This window comes from Esox lucius, chromosome 24, assembly GCF_011004845.1.
Source record: "Esox lucius isolate fEsoLuc1 chromosome 24, fEsoLuc1.pri, whole genome shotgun sequence".
NCBI lineage: Eukaryota > Metazoa > Chordata > Actinopteri > Esociformes > Esocidae > Esox > Esox lucius.
The window spans coordinates 24,009,035-24,031,605 of NC_047592.1; the positions used below are offsets into that span (position 1 = coordinate 24,009,035).

Below are 22,571 nucleotides of genomic sequence, written 5' to 3' on the forward strand. Positions count from 1 at the left end.
TTCCACGTTTGTCTTTCACGTTTATTTCTTTTATAACAAAAGATGGAAGAACACAAAAAAATACATTGGAAATACCGCATATAATGACCCAAAACAAAATAACATGGTTGTTAGGTGACCAACACTACACTATTTCTAGCTTACTACAATCAATAACCGCAGCCTACCACACCCAAGAACTGACGAGCTGAAAAGTATTTCAATCAATCACTTGACCAAATAAATCTTTATGGTAAATGTAAACTAATCTAATGGTCCAAAGACGTCCAGAGAGGGGGTATTACTAATGCACTAGACAAACCGAAGTCTTTGTGAAAGATCAATTTCCAACATCTAAAAGAGTGTGGAAGTCATTTGTAGTTGAAACTAACAAGTTATACAGAGGTTGGTAGGCTGCGTTTTCACTGGCATTCCAATTTAGATCGTTTGCCTGATTATTTGTTATTGATCTGATTGGTTGAAAGACAGATTAGAGGCCAAAGAAGACCACCAGTGTTGTTTTCTCCTCCCAACAATGTCTAAGCCGTAGGTAGGTAATTAGGGAACGCACAAGGGATACAAACTGAAACGTTCAGATTGTTTTTGGGGATCAAAGGTCATCGGGCCTTGTTTAGGACGGGCCGCTGGAGGCAGAAGGCCCGTTCTCCTCGTCGTCCGGAGGGCACGCGACAAAGTCCGCTAACATGGACGCCATTGCTTCTTCATCCAGCTGAGAGACAGAGATGAAGTGATGGGGAAGGGATAGGTAGCGGGGGAGAGAGAGGGGGAGAGAAGGCCAAGGCCAAGAGACACAAAAAAAAAACAGAGCAGAGAGGCCTGTTAGGTAACTTGTTGACTGAAAAACATGTTCGACATTCGGCTACCCTGCAGGCATGAACCCAGATCATTTGTATCTAAAACCAGGCCATTTGAATACGTACAAAGAGGGTATGCTGTGTTAATAGGCAAGTTGTTTCTGCTTGGCTCAGTGCCCGGAGTGTGTGGACATTTCACTTGGGCACCAATGAAATGATTGGGCAAACTCTGCCCAATCAAAGAAATCAGGCCATGAAACCCACGCCAAGTAACAAATGTGCAGTTTATAATTAATAGTTCAAAACGCTGTGTAATAATTGTACAGACATGTTTTAAGGTGTGTGTGTGTTTAGTGCCAACCACCCACCTGGGGTACAGAAAACGCTAGAAACACAAGGGTTGAATGGTACTGAAAGACAAAGAGCAGTAAAATGGTTGTATAGACATGCTTTTAAGCATTTCGAGTGATTTTCTTACCTTCTTCTTTTCTGTACCATGTCCCATTCCTTCTTCCTCTCCTTCCCTCTTCCTCTTAATTCCCTTCCCATCCTCCTCTTCATCTCCCTCTCCTTTCCCTCCCTCTTCACCTCCTTTCTCCCCTTCAGAAGCCCCCCCCTCTGTCTCGCCCAGAGCCACAACCGACCCGGTTTCCTGTCTAATTTCATTTTCGCCGCCCTGTTTGGATGTCTCTCCCTCCTGATTGGGTGGCTGCGCGCCACTGCCCACTTCCAGGACAGGCTCCGCCTCCAGCGAGTGCAGTGGGGCAGCCCCTTCTTCGGAATGGGGCGGTCCCTCCAGCCGAATGGCTCCAGCCTGCTCCTGCCCCCTGACTTCTGGCCCGTCACCACCCACCGCTTCATCGCAGAGCTCCTCCGCCTCCTCCAGGGCTCCGCCGGTAACGCAGAGAATCTGGGGCATTGTGGGGTCATTCATTCCTTCACCGTCATCCTCCTCCTCCTCCTCCTCCCGGTCTTCCTCTAGCACCCCGATGCTCTCCACTTCCTGTGCCTTTATCCCCTCCTCCCCGAACGCTCGTCTGTCTGTGTCCAGCTCCTCTATCCCTCCATCGCCCTCTCTCTCCACCCGGAAACCCCCCATCCCCACTTCCTCCGCAGACCCCCGGAGCACCTCCCCTTCCTCTCTCCCTGCCGCGGCCATCCGTCTCCTCCCATCCCTGTCCGACGGCCGAATTTCCCCCTCCTCTTCCTCCTCCTCGTCTTCCATCTCCTCCCCCTCCTCGTAATCAAAGTCTTCCCCATCGTAAAACTCCTCGTCCTCATCGTCGGGGAAGTCGCTCCCTTCCTCCTCCTCTTCGTCCTCCATCCCTTCCTCGTCTTCCTCTTCCTCTCCCAGTTCGTCTTCATCCTCCATCTCTTCATCCTCTTCCTCCTCCTCATCGGAGCTGTTGATGTTGATGACAGCGGGATCCTCTTCGCTGGCCTGCTGTAGAGCTCTGCTGGACTGGGCTAGCTGGTTCTGGAGCTGCTGCATCTGCTCATTAAGAGTCAACAGTTAGACCAATGTATTTAAAAGGGGCAATATATTGATATACCACTTTTTGGTTCTAAAGTAAAAAAGTTTAGTTCATGTGAAAAAACAAGCTAAATTCTAATGTCTTCCACTCGCTGTAGCACCTAAAACAATGAAAAATATCCAGACTGCCTCAACACTAGCTGCCTGAGGAGATGGTTATGATCATTTATAGTATTTTAATTATGACAATGTTTAAAGGAGCTCTTAAGAAAAAGATACCAGAGATTTGAATGGGGATAATGTGTTTCTTCATAAGAATCCCCAAAACAAACTTGGTTTACTTCAATGTTGGTAGACGTGAGACAGCACATGGCAAGACAAACAAAGGGGACTGTAGAAACAACACAATTCACCCCATATCAGTGAGAATGACAGATTTGTAAGTAAGATGTTTATGTACAGTTGTGTTTAAAACATGTAATTTATTTCTAATGGGATTCACATTCAACTGTAGGTCATAACAGAATGGCAGAATTATAAAACAAAACATGGCAACAATGAAAACATTTGTACTGACCCCTGTGCAAAAGTCTGCTTACTCTTAGTTCTTAATACTGTGTATTGCCCCCTTTATCATCAATTACAGCATGCAGTCTTTTGTAATAGCTGTCTATGAGGCCGCAAATTCTTGCAGGTGGTATAGCTGCCCATTCGTCTTGGCAAAATGCCTCCAGGTCAGGCAAAGTCTTTGGTTGTATGTATGAACCGCACGTTTGAGATCTCACTTAAAGTGGCCTGATGATATTAAGGTCAGGAGACTGTGATGGCCACTCCAGAACCTTCACCATTTTCTGCTGTAACCACTGGAGGGTCAACTTGGCCTTGTTGTGCTGGAAAGTCCAAGAGCATCCCAATACGCAGCTTTTGTGCAGAAGAATGCAGATTGTCTGCCAGTATTTTCTGATAACATGCTGCATTCATCTTGGCATTAACTTTCACAAGACATGCCTTTAGAGCTCACACACCCACAAACCATCAGTGAGCCACCACCTTGCTTCACAGTGGGGATGGTATTCTGTTCACTATTGACCTCTCTCCAAATATAGCGCTTACGGTTGTGAAGAGGTTAACCATAACCATAAGCTATGGTTATGTAAAGCTTTATTTTTATCTCATCACTCCAAATGACAGTGCGTCAGAAGCTGTGAGGCGTGTCAAGATGTTGTCAGGCATATTGTAACTAGGCTTTTTTGTGGCATTGGTGCAGTAAAGGCTTCTTACTGGTAACTGGACCAGGCAGCTCATATTTGTTCAAGTATCCTCGTATTGTGCTCCTTGAAACAACCACCCCGTCTTTTTCCAAAGCAGCCTGTATTTCTCCTGAGGTTACCTGTGGGTTTTTGTTTCCCGAACAATTCTTCTGGCTGTTTGGGCTGAAATCTTGCTTGGTCTACCTGACCTTGGCTTGATATCAAGAGATACCCAAATTTCCACTTCTTCTTAAGTGATTGAACAGTACTGACTGGCATTTGCAAGGCTTTGGATATCTTTTTATATCCTTTTCCATCTTTTTATACTTTTCCATCTTTATATACTCCATTACCTTGTTACGCAGGTCTTTTGACAGTTCTTTTCTGCTCCCCATGGCTCAGTATCTAGTCTGTTAAGTGCATCCACATGAGAGCTAACAAACTCATTTACTATTTATACACAGACATATTGCGATTTAAAAAGCCACAGGTGTGGGAAATTCAACTTTAATTGCCATTTTCACCTGTGTGTGTCACCTTGTCTGTCTGTAACAAGGCCCAACATTCAAGGGTATGTAAACTTTTGATCAAGGCCATTTGGGTGATTTCTGTTATCATTATTATTTAAAAAGGAGCCAAACAACTATGTGATAATAAATGGCTTCATATGATCACTATACTTAAATAAAAGACAGTTTTTTTGCATGATCAGTCATATTTGTATAAATCAATGCCAAATTTACTGCCAGGGTATGCAAACTGATGAGCACAACTGTAGATTTGGTTGTGTCATCCACAAAATTAAAAGGTTTTACCTGTATGGGGAGACCCAGCGGTGTGGGTTGGCCTTGTGCTGGAGGCTGGCCCTGGAGCAACATCTGCTGGAGCTGGGCTCCAGGAAGGGAGTCAGTGCCAACTCCCAACCCAGTCGAGGGTGCACCGAGCTGGGTCACGCCAATGGAGTTGATGGGTGGCACCAGAGACACTAATGGGGCTGGGGGAAATGAATTGATTGTGGAGTTTGTGGTGGAGGAGGGGAGGAGAGGGTGAGGAAGGGAGGTGGATGGGAGGTCATTGGGGAGGGGCAGAGAGATGTCTCCACCCGGGTCGCCTCCTGGAATGGGCATGGGGAGGGTGGCACCCCCTTGTGGTAAAGAAGACCCAGGGGGTGTGACCACGGCGGTGGTGCCGTCTTGGCTATCTAACGCCAGCATCCCCCGCGGCACGATGACCACGCTATCGTCAGAGTCGCTGTCTAGCGAGATCTCCACGTCCTCGGACTCCTCTTTGTCGTAACGGATGAAGACAGGTCTCTTGCCCTCCTGGAGCCCCAGTCCGGGCAGTTCGCCGTGATGGGGGGAAGGGAGCAGGTCTCCGGGGGTAGAGCAGTGGCCAGAGAGCCCTGGGGGAACCAGGGGGAGGTGGTTGTCCAGGGACCCTAGGAGGGAAGCCGCACCCATGCCCAGGTGGTGACGGCCAGGAAAGGAGGATCCGGGGGTGGGTCCCCCCAGGAGGGTGGGGAGGGTAGGGCCAGAAGTCTGGGACTGGTTGAGGAGGGGGGCGGCAGGGGTGGGTTTGAGAGTGAGAGGCGGCAGAGGGAGAGAGAGGGAGGGGGTGCGCGGGTGGAGGAGGGAGTTGCATATTGTCAGGGCCTCTGCACAGAAAGAAGAAACCTGGAGGGATTGGGAGAGAAGAAAATCTAGGTGAACAAATTCATTTGAAAACCATTTCATCCATGCAGTAGGTCCACGCACATATGCGCCAAAAATTTTTCAATGGAATATCTACATAGGTGTACATAGGCCCATTATCATCAACCATCACACCTGTGTTCCAATGACACATTGTGTTTGCTAATCCAAGCTGATCATTTTAAAAGGCTCATTGATCATTAGAAAACCCTTTTGCAATTATGTTAGCACAGCAGGAAACGGTTTTGCAGATTAAAGAAGCAATAAAACTTTTTTAAATTTGTCAGTCTATTCTAGTGAATGCGACAGCACACACAAATTGCCAACTGAAGATCTCGTACAACTCCCTTCACAGAACAGGACAAACTGGTTCTAACCAGAATGGAAAGAGTGGGAGACTCCGATGCACAACTGAGCAAGATGACAAATACATGAAACAAGACACCTCACAGGTCCTCAACTGGCAGCTTCATTAAATAGTACCCGCAAAACACCAGTTTCAGTGTCAAGAGTGAAGAGGCGACTCCGGGATGCTGGCCATCTAGGCAGCTGCAAAGAAAAAGCCTAAATCTCAAACTGGCCAATAAAAAGAAAAGATTAAGACAGGAAAATAACACAGACACTGGACAGAGGAATATTGTAAAAAGTGTTATGGACAGACAAATCTAAGTTTTATCACAAAAAAGAACACAGACCAAATGAAAAGATGCTGGAGTGCTTGATGCCATCTGTCAAGCATGGTGGAGGCAATGTGATGGTCTGGGGGTGCTTTGGTGGTGGTAAAGTGAGAGATTTGTACAGGGTAATAAGGATCATGAAGAAGGAAGGCAATCACTCCATTTTGCAACTCCATGGACAGCACTTTTGTTGCCAATTTCCTCCTACAACAGGACAATGACCCAAATCACAGCTCCAAACTAAGCAAGAACTATTTAGGGAAGAAGCGGTCAACTGGTATTCTGTCTATAATGGAGTGGCCAGCACAGTCACCAGATCTCAACCCTATTAAGCTGTTGTGGGAGCAGCTTGAGTGTATGGTACGAAGTGCGCATCAAGCCAATCAAACTTGTGGGAGGTGCTTCTGGAATCATGTGGTGAAATCTCTTCAGATTTCCTAAACAAATTGACAGCTACAACCCCGTCCCCAAAATTTTTTTAAACGATGTGTAAAATGGAAATAAAAACAGAACACATATGTGTAAATTATTTAAACCCAATATGTTATAGGCAATAGTACAAAAACAACATATCAATGTAGAAACTGAAAATGTGTATTGTTCCTTGAAAAATACAGCTCCGGATTTTTCTTTTACCACTGGCCTTTTTATTTCTTTCCAAAAAAGTTGAAAAGGAAGGTTTTGAGTGAGGAAAAAAAAAAAAAAGAGTTAAAATTAAGAGACCACTGCAAATTGAACACTTCTGTTCCTCACTCAAAAATTTCCTTTTCAACTTTTTTGGAAAGGAAAGAAAAAGGCGCAGTGGTCTCAAGTGTGCCTCCAGGATCAGGTTTGAAAAACACTGCATTTGTGCACATGGCATGGGTGACTTGCCCATCTGTGAAGGCACCATTAATGCTGAACAATACATAGTTTTGGAGCAACATATGCTGCCATCCAGACAACGTCTTTTTCAGGGAAGGACTTGCTTATTTCAACAAGACAATGCCAAACCACATTCTGCACATATTACAACAGCATGAGCTAAATTGGCCTCCCTGGAGTCCAGACCTGTCACCCATTGAAAACATTTGACGCATTATGAAACCAGAAATATGATAAAGGAGACCCTGAACTGTTGAGCAGCTGAACTCCTATATGAAGTAAGAATGTACAACTTATTTTAAACGTGTTGCTGACATCATATTCAAAATGGGCATATATTTTTCAAAAAATTATATTATTTCTATGGTTCAACATTTTGTTTTCTTTGTACTATTTTCAATGAATTAAAATATATTAAATTATTTGCACATCACAGAGTTGTTTTAATTAGCCTTTTATGCTGCGTCCCAACTTTTTTGGAAATTGGTTTGTAGAATGATCAAAGGTCTGCAAGGCTGTAATTGCTGCAAATTGAGGATTCTTTGAGTTTTAAGTACACAATTATTTCAATTAAAGATAATTTAATATCTTTGACCATGTCAATTTCTATATTTCCTATTCAAACTCAATTCATGTAAGTTTTTCTAAGTGACCCCAAACTTTTAAACGCTTTTGTATGCAATATTTACACTGCAGGAACATGCAATATTTTGAAAGATGTCAGTCTTGCGTAATGTCTGTTTCATTGTTTATTCCAGGTTCTCTCTCGTGGCTACTTCCTTCACACACCAAGCCCCGTCCTCAGCCAAGTACACAGTGCAGCTCCTCCTAGCTGTTAGATTCACTATACATTTGCCTGGCATTCCGTTCCAGTCAATAAATTGTTCCAAACAAGAGAAAGGCTGCCTGCTACTCTGCTCATCAATTATTACTTTAATGTCTGTAATTCCAAATGTTTTGATCTATATCATGCTAAAAAGCACAACATACATTTAAAAAAAAAAAAAAGAAGAAAGAATGAATATCTTGTTGTGCAGCTGCAATAAATTCCGTTTGCAATATGGACCACATTTCAGTGTCATTGCTCTTAAACTGAAACACACATGGTTGGGCTGCAGTGTGTTTTGTGTATATCAGTATGTTCCTATTTGAAGTGGAACAGATGAGGACATGTTTACTTGGGTCCTTAAACCCAGATGGTAAATTCAAACAACTGTCTCTGCCACTGACAGTCATTCAATAACCTCTCAGTTCTCTTCCTGTGTCTATGTGGGGTAACAGGTTTAACACACAGTGTACTTTCCTGCCCCTTTCTCGATTGAGAAAACTGATCCGAAAATACATTTAGTGATTGATCAGAAAAAAAGCAGTATGGCGAATAACAGCTGGAGGCATGCTATTTAAGTGAGAAGGAAACCTTTTTCTCCATTGACAGGGGCACTGGACAATTCTTAAACACTATAGATAATGCCAGGATTAAAATAAATAATTACGAATAATACGAGAGGAAATTAGACACTACAACTAAACTTGCCACCCCCTCAGCTTTACCAGTAACTTAGAATTCCTTCTTGCCTCTGAAATTTTGTCACTTGTCAGATTATTCACAATCTGTATTCATGGTATATGCACATGGTAAATTAACTGTCCTCAAACATGTATTATTACTTGCAGTAAAAGTAAGCCACAGTGGGCTGTGAAATTGGAAAGCACCATCTAGGTTTGGTGGGCGTGGGGTGTTGCTTGACACCCTGCAGATGATTGGGCGATTGTGGGCTGGGTTTTAGCTGCGATGAAGCAGGGTCCTTAAAGCAGAAGGACTTAACTTTCAAAACAGGAAGTATTTCGGCCTAATCTTCAGCCAGAAATCTTGGCTGTCGTTGGTTTGACGTCAATTCACTCTTAAAGCCCCACATGTTATCTGTGCACTTCATAAAAAAGAAAATCACAATTCAACCAGATGAGTTGACAGACATTTTGTTTAATTTTAGTATCTAATTAAAATAATTGTATCTGATGTAGCATAAACATGGAAACGTGAGAATAGCCAGCTACTAGTCTAAACTCGCCCTGTTAATCTTTTCCCATTACAGTTCTACTGGCTTGGCTAGTAAATAAAGCAAACAACATGTACAGACGGCGAGCTGCTGAAATGTATCTAATGTAGTATACATACGGAAACGTGAGAATAGCTACTGTACCTACTTTTCTAAACTCGCCCTGGTAATGTTTTCCGATGACAGTACTACTACCACCTGGGCTAGTAAACAAAGCAAACAGCACGTACAGACGGCAGCTTGCCTCTTTATCCACAGAAAGTTAGTTAGTTAAACAAATTGGCCAATCGTTTTTGCTTGGTAATTAGTTATAGCCAATTACTAACAACAGTATGAGGTTATTCTAGGCAGCTTACATAGTCATTGCAGGCAAGCTGATGTTATTAGAAGCTGGTGGTAGTAGTAGCAAAACCTACGAACAATGTCTGCTGGATAGATGGACAGTCAATAAATATAGCCATGTCTGCTCTGTGTATATAGCTAGTGTTACGCATGCAGGTACCCTGTATGTGCATTTGTGTTTTTCCCCTCCTTCTGCCCTAAACACAGGTGTCCCTTATGTTCCTGATTGTTGTCGTTGGAGTTTCCCAACGGGCAGTCATCAGTGCATCTTCTGACTGCTGAGGTGGACCAATCAGTGGACACTTCTCCTGATTGCACCACCTGTTCCATTTATCCATTACCCAATCATATCACACATTTTAAAACCCAATCAGTTGTTTCTCCTAGAGAGAGATTATTTTTGCTTCGTCACACGATTACATACATATCCTTTTGATAGACAGACACTTCTTTTGTTCATTCATACCCCACATAGTTTTAGCGCATGCATCTCACTTGGTCCCGCTGTGGTGTTTTGCGTGGTGTTTGCTGTTGTCTAGTCCAGTGTTCGCTGTTTAGTTCCTTTTTAAACTGTGTGATTTGTATGTATATGGGAAAAGGGGTTGTTTAGCAAGTTGTCCTTGGGCATAACCAACCCACAGGAAACCTGTCTACATACACTAGTTCCAACCGAGCGGACCGCCCACTGTATTTGTATAGTTTGGTAGGGAGCTAAACGGTTCTTGAGACAGACAAGTTCAGTTTAGGGGTTCTGACTTGGTTTCATTCCTTGGGTCCGGCTCAGCCCCTATTCCCCAAACCATTTACCGTGCGTTTGTAATAAACGTTTTACATCTGGTAGCTTTGGTTGTCTGTGTCTTTTGTTCTCACTTCTCCTTTACACTAACACAATTTGCATGAGATTTGTTAAGGGTCTCAGTACCATCCTCCCTTGACTTCTAGAGCCACAGGGTTCGTAACAGCTAGCCACATTTACACCAATAGGTTCATGCAAAAAGGTTCAGTTTATCCGTCCCTATGACTGTGTTCTGTCTCTCTGACCAGGTTCATTTTATCCATCCCTAGGACGGTTGCCTGTCTGACCAAGTTCATTTTATCCGTCCCTAGGACTGTGTTCTGTCTGTCTGACCAGGTTAATTTTATCCGTCCCTAGGACTGTCTGTCTGACCAGGTTCATTTTATCCGTCCCTAGGACTGTTGTCTGACCAGCTTCATTTTATCCGTCTCTAGGACTGTTATCTGTCTGACCAGGTTCATTTTATCCGTCTCTAGGACTGTGTTGTCTGTCTGACCAGGTTCATTTTATCCGTCTCTAGGACTGTGTTGTCTGTCTGACCAGGTTCATTTTATCCGTCTCTAGGACTGTGTTCTGTCTGACCAGGTTCATTTTATCCGTCTCTAGGACTGTGTTCTGTCTGACCAGGTTCATTTTATCCGTCTCTAGGACTGTTGTCTGACCAGGTTCATTTTATCCGTCTCTAGGACTGTGTTGTCTGTCTGACCAGGTTTATTTTATCCGTCTCTAGGACTGTGTTCTGTCTGACCAGGTTCATTTTATCCGTCTCTAGGACTGTGTTCTGTCTGACCAGCTTCATTTTATCCGTCTCTAGGACTGTGTTCTGTCTGACCAGGTTCATTTTATCCGTCTCTAGGACTGTGTTCTGTCTGACCAGGTTCATTTTATCCGTCTCTAGGACTGTTGTCTGACCAGGTTCATTTTATCCGTCTCTAGGACTGTGTGTATTTCTCACCTTGAGGCTTCTATCCCTCCGTCCGTGGCTCAATACTGACACGGTGCAGGTGAGTGGTGGAGGCCATCGGGGTGGGGGCGCCAGGACAAGGGCGAGCAGCAGACTGTACAACTCCCTTCGAGGCTGGGGGCTCCCGTACTGGCCGCTAACTCCGCCGGCCCCCGCCCCGGTCACGCCGTCGCACCCGCTGGCACCATGTTGCTGCTGCAGACGCACGCAGAGCGGGAGGACGACGTCGTGAAGACGCTACGGGGGAGGAGGGGTAAGCAACATGGTTAACCAGCACAGGGATTCTATGCGTACGCAAGCGGGCGCAGGGCGGGAGGAACAACTGACCTTGTGAATGTCTTCCTTCAGTAGAGATCCACTGGTTAGTATGATCTGTCTAAGTGCTGTAGAGAGCAAGAGGCAGAGACAGGTTTTAATGACACTCTCTCAACACATATTGGCCCAGACCCTAAGCGTCAAGGCTTTCGTTCCGAGTTAACCGACATTACAACACAGCAAGTTGAAATGTCGTTGTCCTGTGACTGACTGTAATTATGAAACCAGGATTGGTCAGTAACTGGTAACAGTAACAGACTATCCTTGACTATCCAAGTAAGGTTCAACTGAAATTCGTCCAAACAAATAGTCGACACATATTTGTATTATTCCATTGCCAACAGAACATCCGAGAGGTTTTAATAAATTGCACCATGGGAAGATGTTTGGGACTTCTTGACTAAAACATCTTGGTTTATCCAGAGTTCATTGACCAAACAGTCGACCCACCCTGCCCTCTCACCTCTGAGTGCAGATAGACAGGTGTCCTGATTTGCCAGCGAGTCTCCTTTCCTCTGGAGCGAGGCCCCGCCGCCGTCGCTCATAGCCAACCCGGGCTTCCGGCTTTTGGGGCAGGGCTTGCTGGAAACCAGATCTGCGACAGCCGACTGGCCAGTGCGAAGCTGTAGAGAGGGAGAGGAGTGCCAAGGGAGAAAAGGAGAAAACCAGTGTTACTTCTATTATTTTGTATTTGTTTTTCAAAGCTTGTAAAAATTTACTTCATAAGTAAACGGATGTGAAGAAACTGTGGTGAAATGTGGAGATGGTTATTGATCCAGGGAGCCACGTTACCACAGGACCATGCCTCCGCACGAACCAACACTTTCCCACCACATCCCAAGAAATAGGGTGCCATTTTGGACATCCCCTTGGTTGAGATCCTCCAAAGGTTTCTCTGTTGTCAACAAACAACTGCATCCTCTTACCCTGACAGAGTCCGCCCCTGGCATGATGTCACCCAGCAGGTGGGCAAATAGGAGTTCTGAGTGGGTGGGGCTTCCCTGCAGAATACTGGCAGAGGCTCCTGCCACTCTGACCCAGAGTTCTAAGGTACGGTACACGGACACTCGCACTGCACTATGGATAAAAGGAGCAAGAAATTATAACCCATGAAAAACAGGTCTACGTGCTTGCACGTGATGTATAGCACGCAGTGTGTCTGTTACCTGCCTTTTTCTGCTGTACCAAGCTGGTTTCAGGGATGCAATGTGTTTTTATGCGCGCAACTCTTATTGTGTGTGTGTGTGTTTGTGTATATTTGCATACATTAGTTTGTGTGAGGTTATGTTTTTGTTACCTGAATGCTCTCTGCTGTCCCAGGCTGGTTTCAGGTTGCGGGGTCCAGGCAGAGAGTGTTTGGGAGAACAGTCGCTGCAACACACTGGAGTACTGAACCAACCCGCTGCCAACACTGAGACACAAGAGGAGAATCCCTGGTCCATCAGTCCAATTACTAATAAAACAACCACTTAAAAGGTGCACTCTGAAGAATCCAGCCTCTAATGTTCAGGCTACCTTAAGACTGAATTGAAACAATAACACTGTCTATAACTCCCCTTCCCGAACAGAATAGTATGAAGTGGGCCTAGAATGTCTTAGGGTCAGGGATTGTACTGCAAATGTTTAAAGCTAGTATGAGGACTACAAGTCAATGCAAACCAATAGATGGACCGGCAAGCATGTTAACACGGGGAATATCTCAGGTACAGTACAGAAATATAAAATTTGGCCCATTTAACTGATAATGTTCCACAGACTCCGTCTTTCCCAAGACAGTCAACTAGGTCTTTTCTGGGCCAAACGTCTTGACATTTCCCAATATATTTGTTAGACACGGTGTGACTACACAGTGGCAGCGGCGGGGTTCGGAGTCAGGCCTGGGACCAGGCTAACTCCGTGGGGGTTCGGAGTCAGGCCTGGGACCAGGCTAACTCCGTGGGGGTTCGGAGTCAGGCCTGGGACCAGGCTAACTCCGTGGGGGTTCGGAGTCAGGCCTGGGACCAGGCTAACTCCGTGGGGGTTCGGAGTCAGGCCTGGGACCAGGCTAACTCCGTGGGGGTTCGGAGTCAGGCCTGGGACCAGGCTAACTCCGTGGGGGTTCGGAGTCAGGCCTGGGACCAGGCTAACTCCGTGGGGGTTCGGAGTCAGGCCTGGGACCAGGCTAACTCCGTGGGGGTTCGGAGTCAGGCCTGGGACCAGGCTAACTCAGTGGGGGTTCGGAGTCAGGCCTGGGACCAGGCTAACTCTGTGGGGGTACTCACGCTGTGATGAGTGCATGCAGCACCTCCAGGGTGTCCTTGTGAACGGCGGGCAACACCAGCAGCTTTACACACCCGTCCCCCGTCACGTTCTGCCGACACAGACACAGAATGTTAACGACACGAGAGGCAGAGCGAGAGACACAGAGAGAGAGGGTGAGGGAGACACAGAGAGAGAGGGAGACACAGAGAGAGAGGGTGAGGGAGAGGGAGGAATGAACTCACGATACTCTTGGAGCTGACAGCCAGGGCGCGGCACACTAGGTTAAGCACTTGCTGTAACGGTAGACGGACTGCAGACGCCGGGTCAATGCTGAGGGAGACCGAGAGAGAGAACAAAACCGTGACCAGGCACAGGCTCGGTGAGAAAGGTAAACAGAGGAAAACCCGGCTCCCTACGGAGGAAAGCACAGCAGAACCTGAGACAGACCAATTTCCTGCCAAAATTCTATATATATGCGCACACACACGACAAAGGAAAACTGGGTTTTATCGCTGTCGCAACCTTTGGTCTGTATTTTTAAAAGGTCCAGTTTAGAGGACATCCTTTGGGAAGGTACCAGCCTAATGTTAATGCAACAGACAGTATTATAAGACAACCCAACCCAAGCTCTGTAAACTAATTTAAGATTGATTGCCCAGATCACACTGTACTAGTAAACTTATATTCATCGAGCAAATGTAGTCTGACTGTACAGGTAGTTATGGTGGCTCTCAAAAGTATTCACCCCCCTTTCTTCAGTTAATTATGTTGTAACATGACAGTATTACAAGTCTATACTAAACAGCATGTGTAAATTATGCCTTATTGTGGAAGAAGAAGGTCTGCACTTACCCTCACTGCTGGTGGCTGATATGGGTTTTTAATACCAAGATACAGTGGGGAGAACAGGTATTTGATACCTGCAAAATTGGTAGTGTTTTCCTACTTATAAAGCATGTAGAGGTCTGTCACTTCAACTGTGAGAGACAGAATCTAAAACAAAAACTCAGAAAATCACATGGTATGATTTTTAAATAATTAATTAGCATTTTATTGCATGACATAAGTATTTGATCACCTACCAACCAGTAAGAATTCAAGCTCTCACAGACCTGTTAGCTTTTCTTTAAGAAGCCCTCCTGTTCTCCACTCATTACCTGTATTAATTGCACCTGTTTGAACTCGTTACCTGTATAAAAGACACCTGTCCACACACTCAATCAAACAGACTCCAACCTCTCCACAATGGCCAAGACCAAAGAGCTGTGTAAGGACATCAGGGATAAAATTGTAGACCGGCACAAGGCTGGGATTGGCTACAGGACAATAGGCAAGCAGCTTGGTGAGAAGGCAACAACTATTGGCGCAATTATTAGAAAATGGAAGAAGTTCAAGATGACGGTCAATCTCCCTCTGTCTGGGGTTCCATGCAAGATCTCAACTTGTGGGGCATCAATGATCATGATGAGGGATCAGCCCAGAACTACATGGCAAGACCTGGTCAATGACCTGAAGAGAGCTGGGACCACAGTCTCAAAAAAAATTATTAAAATCCTGCAGCGCACGCAAGGTCCCCCTGCTCAAGCCAGCGCATGTCCAGGCCCATCTGAAGTTTGCCAATGACCATCTGGATGATCCAGAGGAGGAATGGGAGAAGGTCATGTGGTCTGATGAGACAAAAATAGAGCTTTTTGGTCTAAACTCCACTCGCTGTGTTTGGAGGAAGAAAAAGGATAAGTACAACCCCAAGAACACCATCCCAACCATGAAGCATGTTGGTGGAAACATAATTCTTTGGACGACTGCATCATGTTGAGGGGAGGATGGATGGGGCCATGTATCGCGAGATCTTGGCCAACAACCTCCTTCCCTCAGTAAGAGCATTGAAAATGGGTCGTGGCTGGGTCTTCCAGCATGACAACGACCCGAAACACACAGCCAGGGCAACTAAGGAGTGGCTCCGTAAGAAGCATCTCAAGGTCCTGGACTGGCCTAGCCAGTGTCCAGACCTGAACCCAAAAGAAAATCTTTGGAGGGAGTCTGTATTGCCCAGCGACAGCCACAAAACCTGAAGGATCTGGAGAAGGTCTGTATGGAGGAGTGGGCCAAAATCCCGGCTGCAGTGTGTGCAAACCTGGTCAAGAACTACAGGAAACGTATGATCTCTGTTATTGCAAACAAAGGTTTCTGTACCAAATATTAAGTTCTGCTTTTCTGATGTATCAAATACTTATGTCATGCAATAAAATACAAATTAATTACTTATAAATCATACAACGTGATTTTCTGGATTTTTGTTGAAGAGGTTGAAGAGTACCTATGATAAAAATTGCAGACCTCTACATGCTTTGTAAGTGGGAAAACCAGCAAAATCGGCAGTGTATCAAATACTTGTACTCCCCACTGTATCTGTAGGTGATGACATACTCCAACTCACACACAATCACTCAGATGTTTACAGATGTATTGTTTGTGATTATTTCAGCCTGCAGTACTAAAGATGGCCCCACAACGCTGGATTATGTAACTCAACAGACCGTGATGAAACACGAGCCTAAAGAGAGTAGTTAAATAATGACGATGCCAGTAGCAGTAGTACTGATGACACTACTGGTAATAGTGTGAGTAGGCTGAGGTATTAGTGGTATTAATTATATTAATTGTAATAGTAGGGATTTTATGTTGTCTTTGAACAATTTTCTACTGAATATACTGGAGGGTTTGAATGATTTCCATATCACAACTTTCTTGGAAACAGGGTTGTATTAACTTTTTAATTATTTTTTATTTAGTTATTAGTATTTCAACAAATATTAACCTATTTATTTTAGTCATATTTTGTATATCATTACAAAAACATGCTTACTGTAAACTTTGCAAAAGCTATACAGTGTTTCTCATGCTAATAAAGCATTTTGAATGTGACAGCCAGATAAACATAGTCATTTACAAAGTATTTGGAAAGCATTCGGGCAACTACAATTTTTGTAAATGTAGTTACATGACAACTTTATTCTAAAATGGATTAAATAGATTTTTTTCTCATCAATCTATACACAATACCCCATAATGACAGAGCAAAAAACTGTTTAGAATTATTTCAACTTTGCTATGACACTCACAATTGAGCTCAGGTGAATCTCATGTTTCTACAACGTGATTGGAGTCCACCTGTGGTAAAATCAATCGACTGGCATCATAAAGGCACATATGTCTATATAAGGTCCAACAATTGACTGCATGTCAGAGCAAAAACTAAGCCATTAGTTTGAACAGATTGTCTGTATAACTCCGAGCCAGGATTGTGAGTAGTAATGGGAAATCAAGGGTTTCTGAAGCTTTTGTCAAATTGGGCTGAAAAACATAATTCAATCAAGGCTTTTTGAACTCACTTCCCATCACGTTCTACATGTATATAGATGTTTTTTTCCATATTATCCGACAAGACTACGTGGTTAGGCATGCGCGTTGCAAAGGGGAATAAGAATGCAAGGTTTACATCCCACATTCTTCTTGCCTTTACAGCTAGCTCTTTTAAACTGCCGAAGCCTGCATTTCCCAAGAGGCTTTGGAAAAAGCCCAACTGGACGTCAACAATCACATGGTATTATTACACATCAGTGTTGCATCGGCAAGCCTCTGCACTTTCACGTCAATCAGACTGGGTTGACATTTCGAAGCAAGCCCCGGAGTGTCGGTATGCGCATCCCATGACTAGCACTGGGGCAGGGATCTGGGAAAGTCCACCAAAAGATATCTGCAGTACTGAACGTTCCCAGGAACTCAGCAGCATTCATCACTCTTAAATGGAAAAACATTGGAACTACCAACATCCTTCCGTAAGCTGGCCACCCAGACTAACTGAGCAATCTGACCAAGAACCCGATGGTCACTCTGGCAGAGGTCAATCACTTGCCAAAATGCCTCTTAATTACTTAATTATCTGGGCTGATGAATCCAAGGCTGGTCTTTGGCCTGAATTCCAAGCATCACATCTGGAGGAAACCAGGCACTGCTCATCACCTGGCCAAAACAATCCCTACACTGAAGCATGGTGGTGGCAGCATAATGCAGTGGGGATGTTTTTTCAGTGGCAGGGACCAAGTGACTAGGCTGGACTGAGGGAAAGGTTAATAAAGCTGAGGGAAAGGTTAACAGAAAGGTTCTGGATGAAAATATGCCCCCGAGCGCTCAGGACCTCAGACTGGGGTAGATGTTCACCTTGCAACAGGACAACGACCATAAGCACACAGCCAAGACAAGCTGGAGTGACTTCAGGACACGTCTATCAATGTCCTTCAGTGGCCAGGCCAGATGCCGAATTTCAATCTGATCGAACATCTCTGGACACCAGAAATTGACGATACAGTGCTTAAGAAAATGCAGATAGAAAGTGCAGATAGAAACTCCCTTAACAAAAGGTAGAAAAAAAGTGAAGGATCTCAGAATACTTTTGCAAATGCACTGTACATTTTCATTTGTCTTCAGACATTCAACTGATTTACAGCAGCGACTTACAGTGGTATGTAGATGAACGAATAAAAGTGTCCCTACCAGAGCGTGTGTTTAAGAGCCAGACAGACAGCTCGGTATCGGTGTCGTAGCTGGAGCAGGAGCAGGGGGTCCGTATCATCCAGTGGAGGGTAGGGCAGCTCCACCCCTGGCCCTTCGTACTGCACTGTCCCTTCTGGATCACCACAGGGCAGCAAGAAAAAAACTTCACTAAGCAGAAAATCCACTTTCTTGTAGAACAGGAAAGAAAAGCATTTTGCTCTCTTCATGATTTCTTTGTATCAACAAAACAAATTTGCACAGAGACCTGGAAATATCAGTCACTTGATATAAAATGTCAATCAAAACATTCCTTACCTGATTCAGAGCCCTGGTAAAGCTGTGCCAGCAGGCCATTGGCCGAGGCTAGCAGACAGTGAAGCTGATTGGTCCATCCTTCTGCTCTTCGTCCGCCTCCTCCTCTCTCCAATACTCCACCAAGACAGGGCAGACGACCGTAACACTCACATGCTAACTGGAGACGGACATAGAGAAGGATGAGATCGAAGAAAGAGATTGCGAGAGAATGAGAAGAAAGATCGAGGAAAGGAGAGAGAATAAAAGTAGAAAACAACCGATTTAGACAGAGAGGTGAAGGAGTTGATTAACCAATAAAGTTATATAACAACAAACATTTATGAAGAGAGATTTAACATGGAACAAAGGAAACTCATTACTAACCTCTTGTACTTTAGGGTTGGCACTGTCCATTTTGGATAGGAAATAGGCACCAAGTTTGTCCTAAGAAGACAATATGCCATACAAGCTCAAACAATAACAGCCTTGAACAAACTATGATGAACTAAAAAGTATAATATCTGTAACGTAATAAACAACTGTTCTCACCCTCAAGGAGCCACAGGCACGAGGGTAAAATATCATGCAGGCAGTCATCCCCTCCATGGCAGCTAGATGACACTGACACACACACACACACCGATTTACTGAGCAGCAATTTAGCAGATGCTCTTACCCAGAGAGACTATTTTTACGGTTCCATGTTGTAGAATATATCAAAACCATGAATTAAAACATGGAATCATGTAGTAACCAAAAAAGATATGTAGTGTTAAAAAGATAGAAAATCTATTTCATATTGTAGATTCTTTAATGTAGCAACCCGTTGCCTTGATGACAGCTTTGCACACACTTTGCATTCTTTCAACCAGCTGCATCAGTCACCTGGAAAGCATTTCAATTAACAGGTGTGCCTTGTTAAAAGTTAGTTTGTGGAATTTCTTTCCTTTTTCATGTTTTTGACCCAATCAGTTGTGTTGTGACAAGGTTGGGTTGGTACACAGACCACCATTCTGTCTGTACTGTAGTAGTCCATATTATATCAAGAACAGCTCAAATAAACAAAGAGAATCAACAGCCCATCATTACTTTTAGAAATGAAAGGCAGTCAATCCAGAAAGTTCCAACAACTTTGAAAGTTTCTTCAAGTGCAGTCAAAAAAAAACATCAAATGCTATGATGAAACTGTCCGTCATGACGAGATCCATCAGAAAGCAAAATCCAGACTTACTTCTGTTGCAGAGGATGAGTTCATTAGTCACCAGCCTCAGAAATCAGCAATAAAAATCCACCTCAGAGTGCAGCCTAAATAAATGCTACATAGAGTGAATCAGGCTTTTATGGTGGAATTGCTGCAAAGAAACTAATACTGATGGACAAGCATTTTGAACCGATACGCCATCCAATCTGGTTTGTGCTGTGGTAAACTATCATTTGTTTTTAAATAGGACAATGACCCAAAACACTTCTATTCAATAGGACAATGACACAAACCCTGGGCTAGGATAGCGATTGTACTGCATCACATGACCTGGCCTCCACAACCTCAAATGCGATAGTTTTGAATGATTTGGACCACAGAGTGAAGGAAAAGCAGGCAAATGCTCAGCATATGTGGAAACTCCTTTAAGACTGGTGGAAAAGCATTTCAGGTGGCTAACTCTTGAAGCAGGTTGGGAGAATGCCAATATGTGCAATTCTGTAATCAAAGCAAAGGGTGGCTACTTTAAAGAACAAGTCAACATTCGAATGGGTAAAATGTGTCCTTTATGTCTTTAAAAAAGATACATACAGTTGTAAGTGTTCTTATTTTCAATGTCTTACCTCAGATTTGAGGCCTAGCAGCGAGGTGAGAATCCCCAGGATAGAGTTCAAGCCGACCTCCCTGGCTAGCTCAGGTAGCTGGGATGAATACTGCAGCAGGTCCTGAAGGACGCCCACCGCTAGCTGGATGGACGGGAGAGGGGCCTGGGACTGAGGGACAGAGAGGAAAAGGCTTAGAATTAACTGAAGTGGACTGAAATGTGACACTGAAGAGGGTGGCTCAGTAGACTAAACAACTGCCACTGGTACACACTCTACATTACTGATAATGCTTCAGCATGGGTGGAAATCCAGCCCACTGCCATTTCAGCAAAAACACTACGATATCTTCAACCTACTTCTATCAATAAAGCAAAAACACTATATGCTATCTTCAAACTACTTCTATCAATAAAGAAAAACAACCCATGATATCTTCACCTTACTTCTATTAATAAAGCAAAAACATTGTTTAAGAAATTAATGAGATACATTGCCTTTTGGAAAGTAATCAGACCACTTCACTTTACATATTAAATGTATAACATAAGAAAATGCATTTCTATGTTTTGTAATGAATCAACACACAATAACCCATAATGATAAAGTGAATATGAATTTAGGAATTTGTGCCAATTTATTGAAAAATAAAAATAAATATCTAATGTACACAAGTTTTAAGATCCTTTGCTATGACACTCCAAATTGAACTTAGATGCATTCTATGTCCTTTGATCATCTTCCAGAACTTGGGAGTTCACCTGTGGAAAATGTGATTGATTGGACATGACATCACACCTGTCTACATAAGTTCCCACACCTCAAAGTATATGTCAGAGCAAAAACCAAGCAATAAAGTCCAAGAAACACTCTGTAGACTGTGCCAATGCATTGATCTGGAAAAAAGTCCATCAATGAGGCCTTTATGGTAGCTCACCTAGACAGAATACCGGAATAAAAGGCATGACTCTCTCTACACTGAGAGTATGCACAAAAAGATGATTCGGTCTGGAGACCAAAATCAAACAATTAGGTTGCTACATTAGCTACATCTGGTCAAAACAAAGCACTGCTCCTCAATCACCTGGCTAATACTATCCGTACGGTGACACATGGCGGTGGGAGCGTGATCCTATGAGGATGCTTACGCAGTGGCATGAAAAGTCTGTGCAGAAGCCACTTCAACACAGCACAGCCAATGCCAGGACATGAAGTCCACTGAACATTTACGGGAAAGCGGCAGTTCACCTAAATTACCCATCCAACCTGAAATGAGTTTAAAAACAACTATGAGGAACAATGTGAAAAACTGCACAAATCCAGATGTGCAAAGCTAGTACAGAGGCGTACGCAAGAAATGTTGATGCGGTTATCGCTGGCAAAGGCACTTCTACAAAGCACATTTCTAAAAATGGGTTTTAAAAATAAATTAGAAATTAAGTCTATAAAACAACAAAATGTGAAGAAAGGGGTCTGAGTACTTTCCCGAAGGCACTGTATGGCCCCTTTACTTCTGAATTACATTAGGGGTGTTTTGCCCTTACTGCGTTGAGGACATCAGTTGATAGAAAGATACAAACATGAACGTTTTCACCATAGTTCAACTGTAAATACCTTTATGGTAATTTTAGGTTACACCGGCCGTAAAATTGTATCTTTAAAAATCAGAAAAACTGATTAAGAAAATAAACTGGAATTATACATTATATAGTGTTAACATGTGTTGTTCATTGGCTGTTGATCTAATAAATGATTAGATCTTTCATAAATCTCCAAGAACAGAGCCCTCTAGTGCGATCATCTAATGGTGAATGTTTTGGATAGATGCATTTTCTTTTCTTGTGTCTCAAGTACCCGTGTGGGTGTGTCCAAGCAGATGTTTCTTACTTGTATGACCTGTTGTAAAGACCGCAGCCACGAAAGACAGTGTTGTTGGAACACATCGCTAGAGCTGTCTTTCACAAGCACGGAGAGAAGACACAGGCCCTCAAATCTGGTTTTACTGTTGCCGAGTTTGGCGTTGCTGAGTCCAACGAGACCACCAACTGCTCCAGAACTCTATTGGGTATTAGGGACAGTATTAGTGACAGTAACCAGGTGATATTTACTGCTATACAAACGATATACATAACACAACAGCGAACAGCAAAGGTAAAAACAAAGACAAGCAGGAGTTGATTGCAATGAAACAGTACTGTCTGGAGCGCAGACGGGATAAGATGGCATGCGTGGCCAATTCCAATAATATCTGTCCAATTTTACCTGGGTTGAAACAACGCCATGCTCCCGGTAATTTGCTAAAAGTGCAGGTAAATATTCGGGCCGATGCTCTTTCAGAACGGACACCAGACCCTCGGTTAATCGCATATTTGAGGGGCCATGCATCCAAGCCGCTGTAGCAGCCATCTTGCCACTCCGCCACGTTAGAACGTAAAGATTGTGCGACGGAAATGTT

At 43.9% G+C, this 22,571-nt stretch overlaps 1 protein-coding gene across 1 annotated transcript; it reads right to left on the reverse strand.

Annotated features, from left to right (window-relative positions):
- Window positions 1-22,551, reverse strand: pelp1 (proline, glutamate and leucine rich protein 1). Its single transcript, XM_010899827.5, has 17 exons — window positions 22,379-22,551; window positions 22,004-22,174; window positions 20,138-20,287; window positions 18,863-18,934; window positions 18,698-18,757; window positions 18,335-18,491; window positions 18,020-18,152; window positions 13,708-13,795; window positions 13,486-13,574; window positions 12,522-12,635; window positions 12,151-12,301; window positions 11,688-11,847; window positions 11,237-11,292; window positions 10,901-11,146; window positions 4,334-5,191; window positions 1,273-2,286; window positions 1-709 (listed from the first exon to the last, which is right to left on the reverse strand). Exons 1-17 carry the CDS (start codon window positions 22,520-22,522, stop codon window positions 611-613), a joined length of 3,762 nt encoding a protein of 1,253 aa, XP_010898129.2. The 5' UTR covers window positions 22,523-22,551; the 3' UTR covers window positions 1-610.
- Window positions 22,552-22,571: the final 20 nt, after the last annotated feature.

Excerpts from the sequence above, each read along its gene's own strand:
- pelp1 (XM_010899827.5), bottom strand. The coding sequence starts at position 22,522 with ATGGCTGCTACAGCGGCTTGGATGCATGGCCCCTCAAATATGCGATTA. Across the intron at positions 20,288-22,003 it reads CTTTACAACAGGTCATACAA|TCCCAGGCCCCTCTCCCGTC; the intron begins GTAAGAAACATC and ends TCTGTCCCTCAG. Across the intron at positions 11,293-11,687 it reads CTGTCTATCTGCACTCAGAG|CACTTAGACAGATCATACTA; the intron begins GTGAGAGGGCAG and ends TGCTCTCTACAG.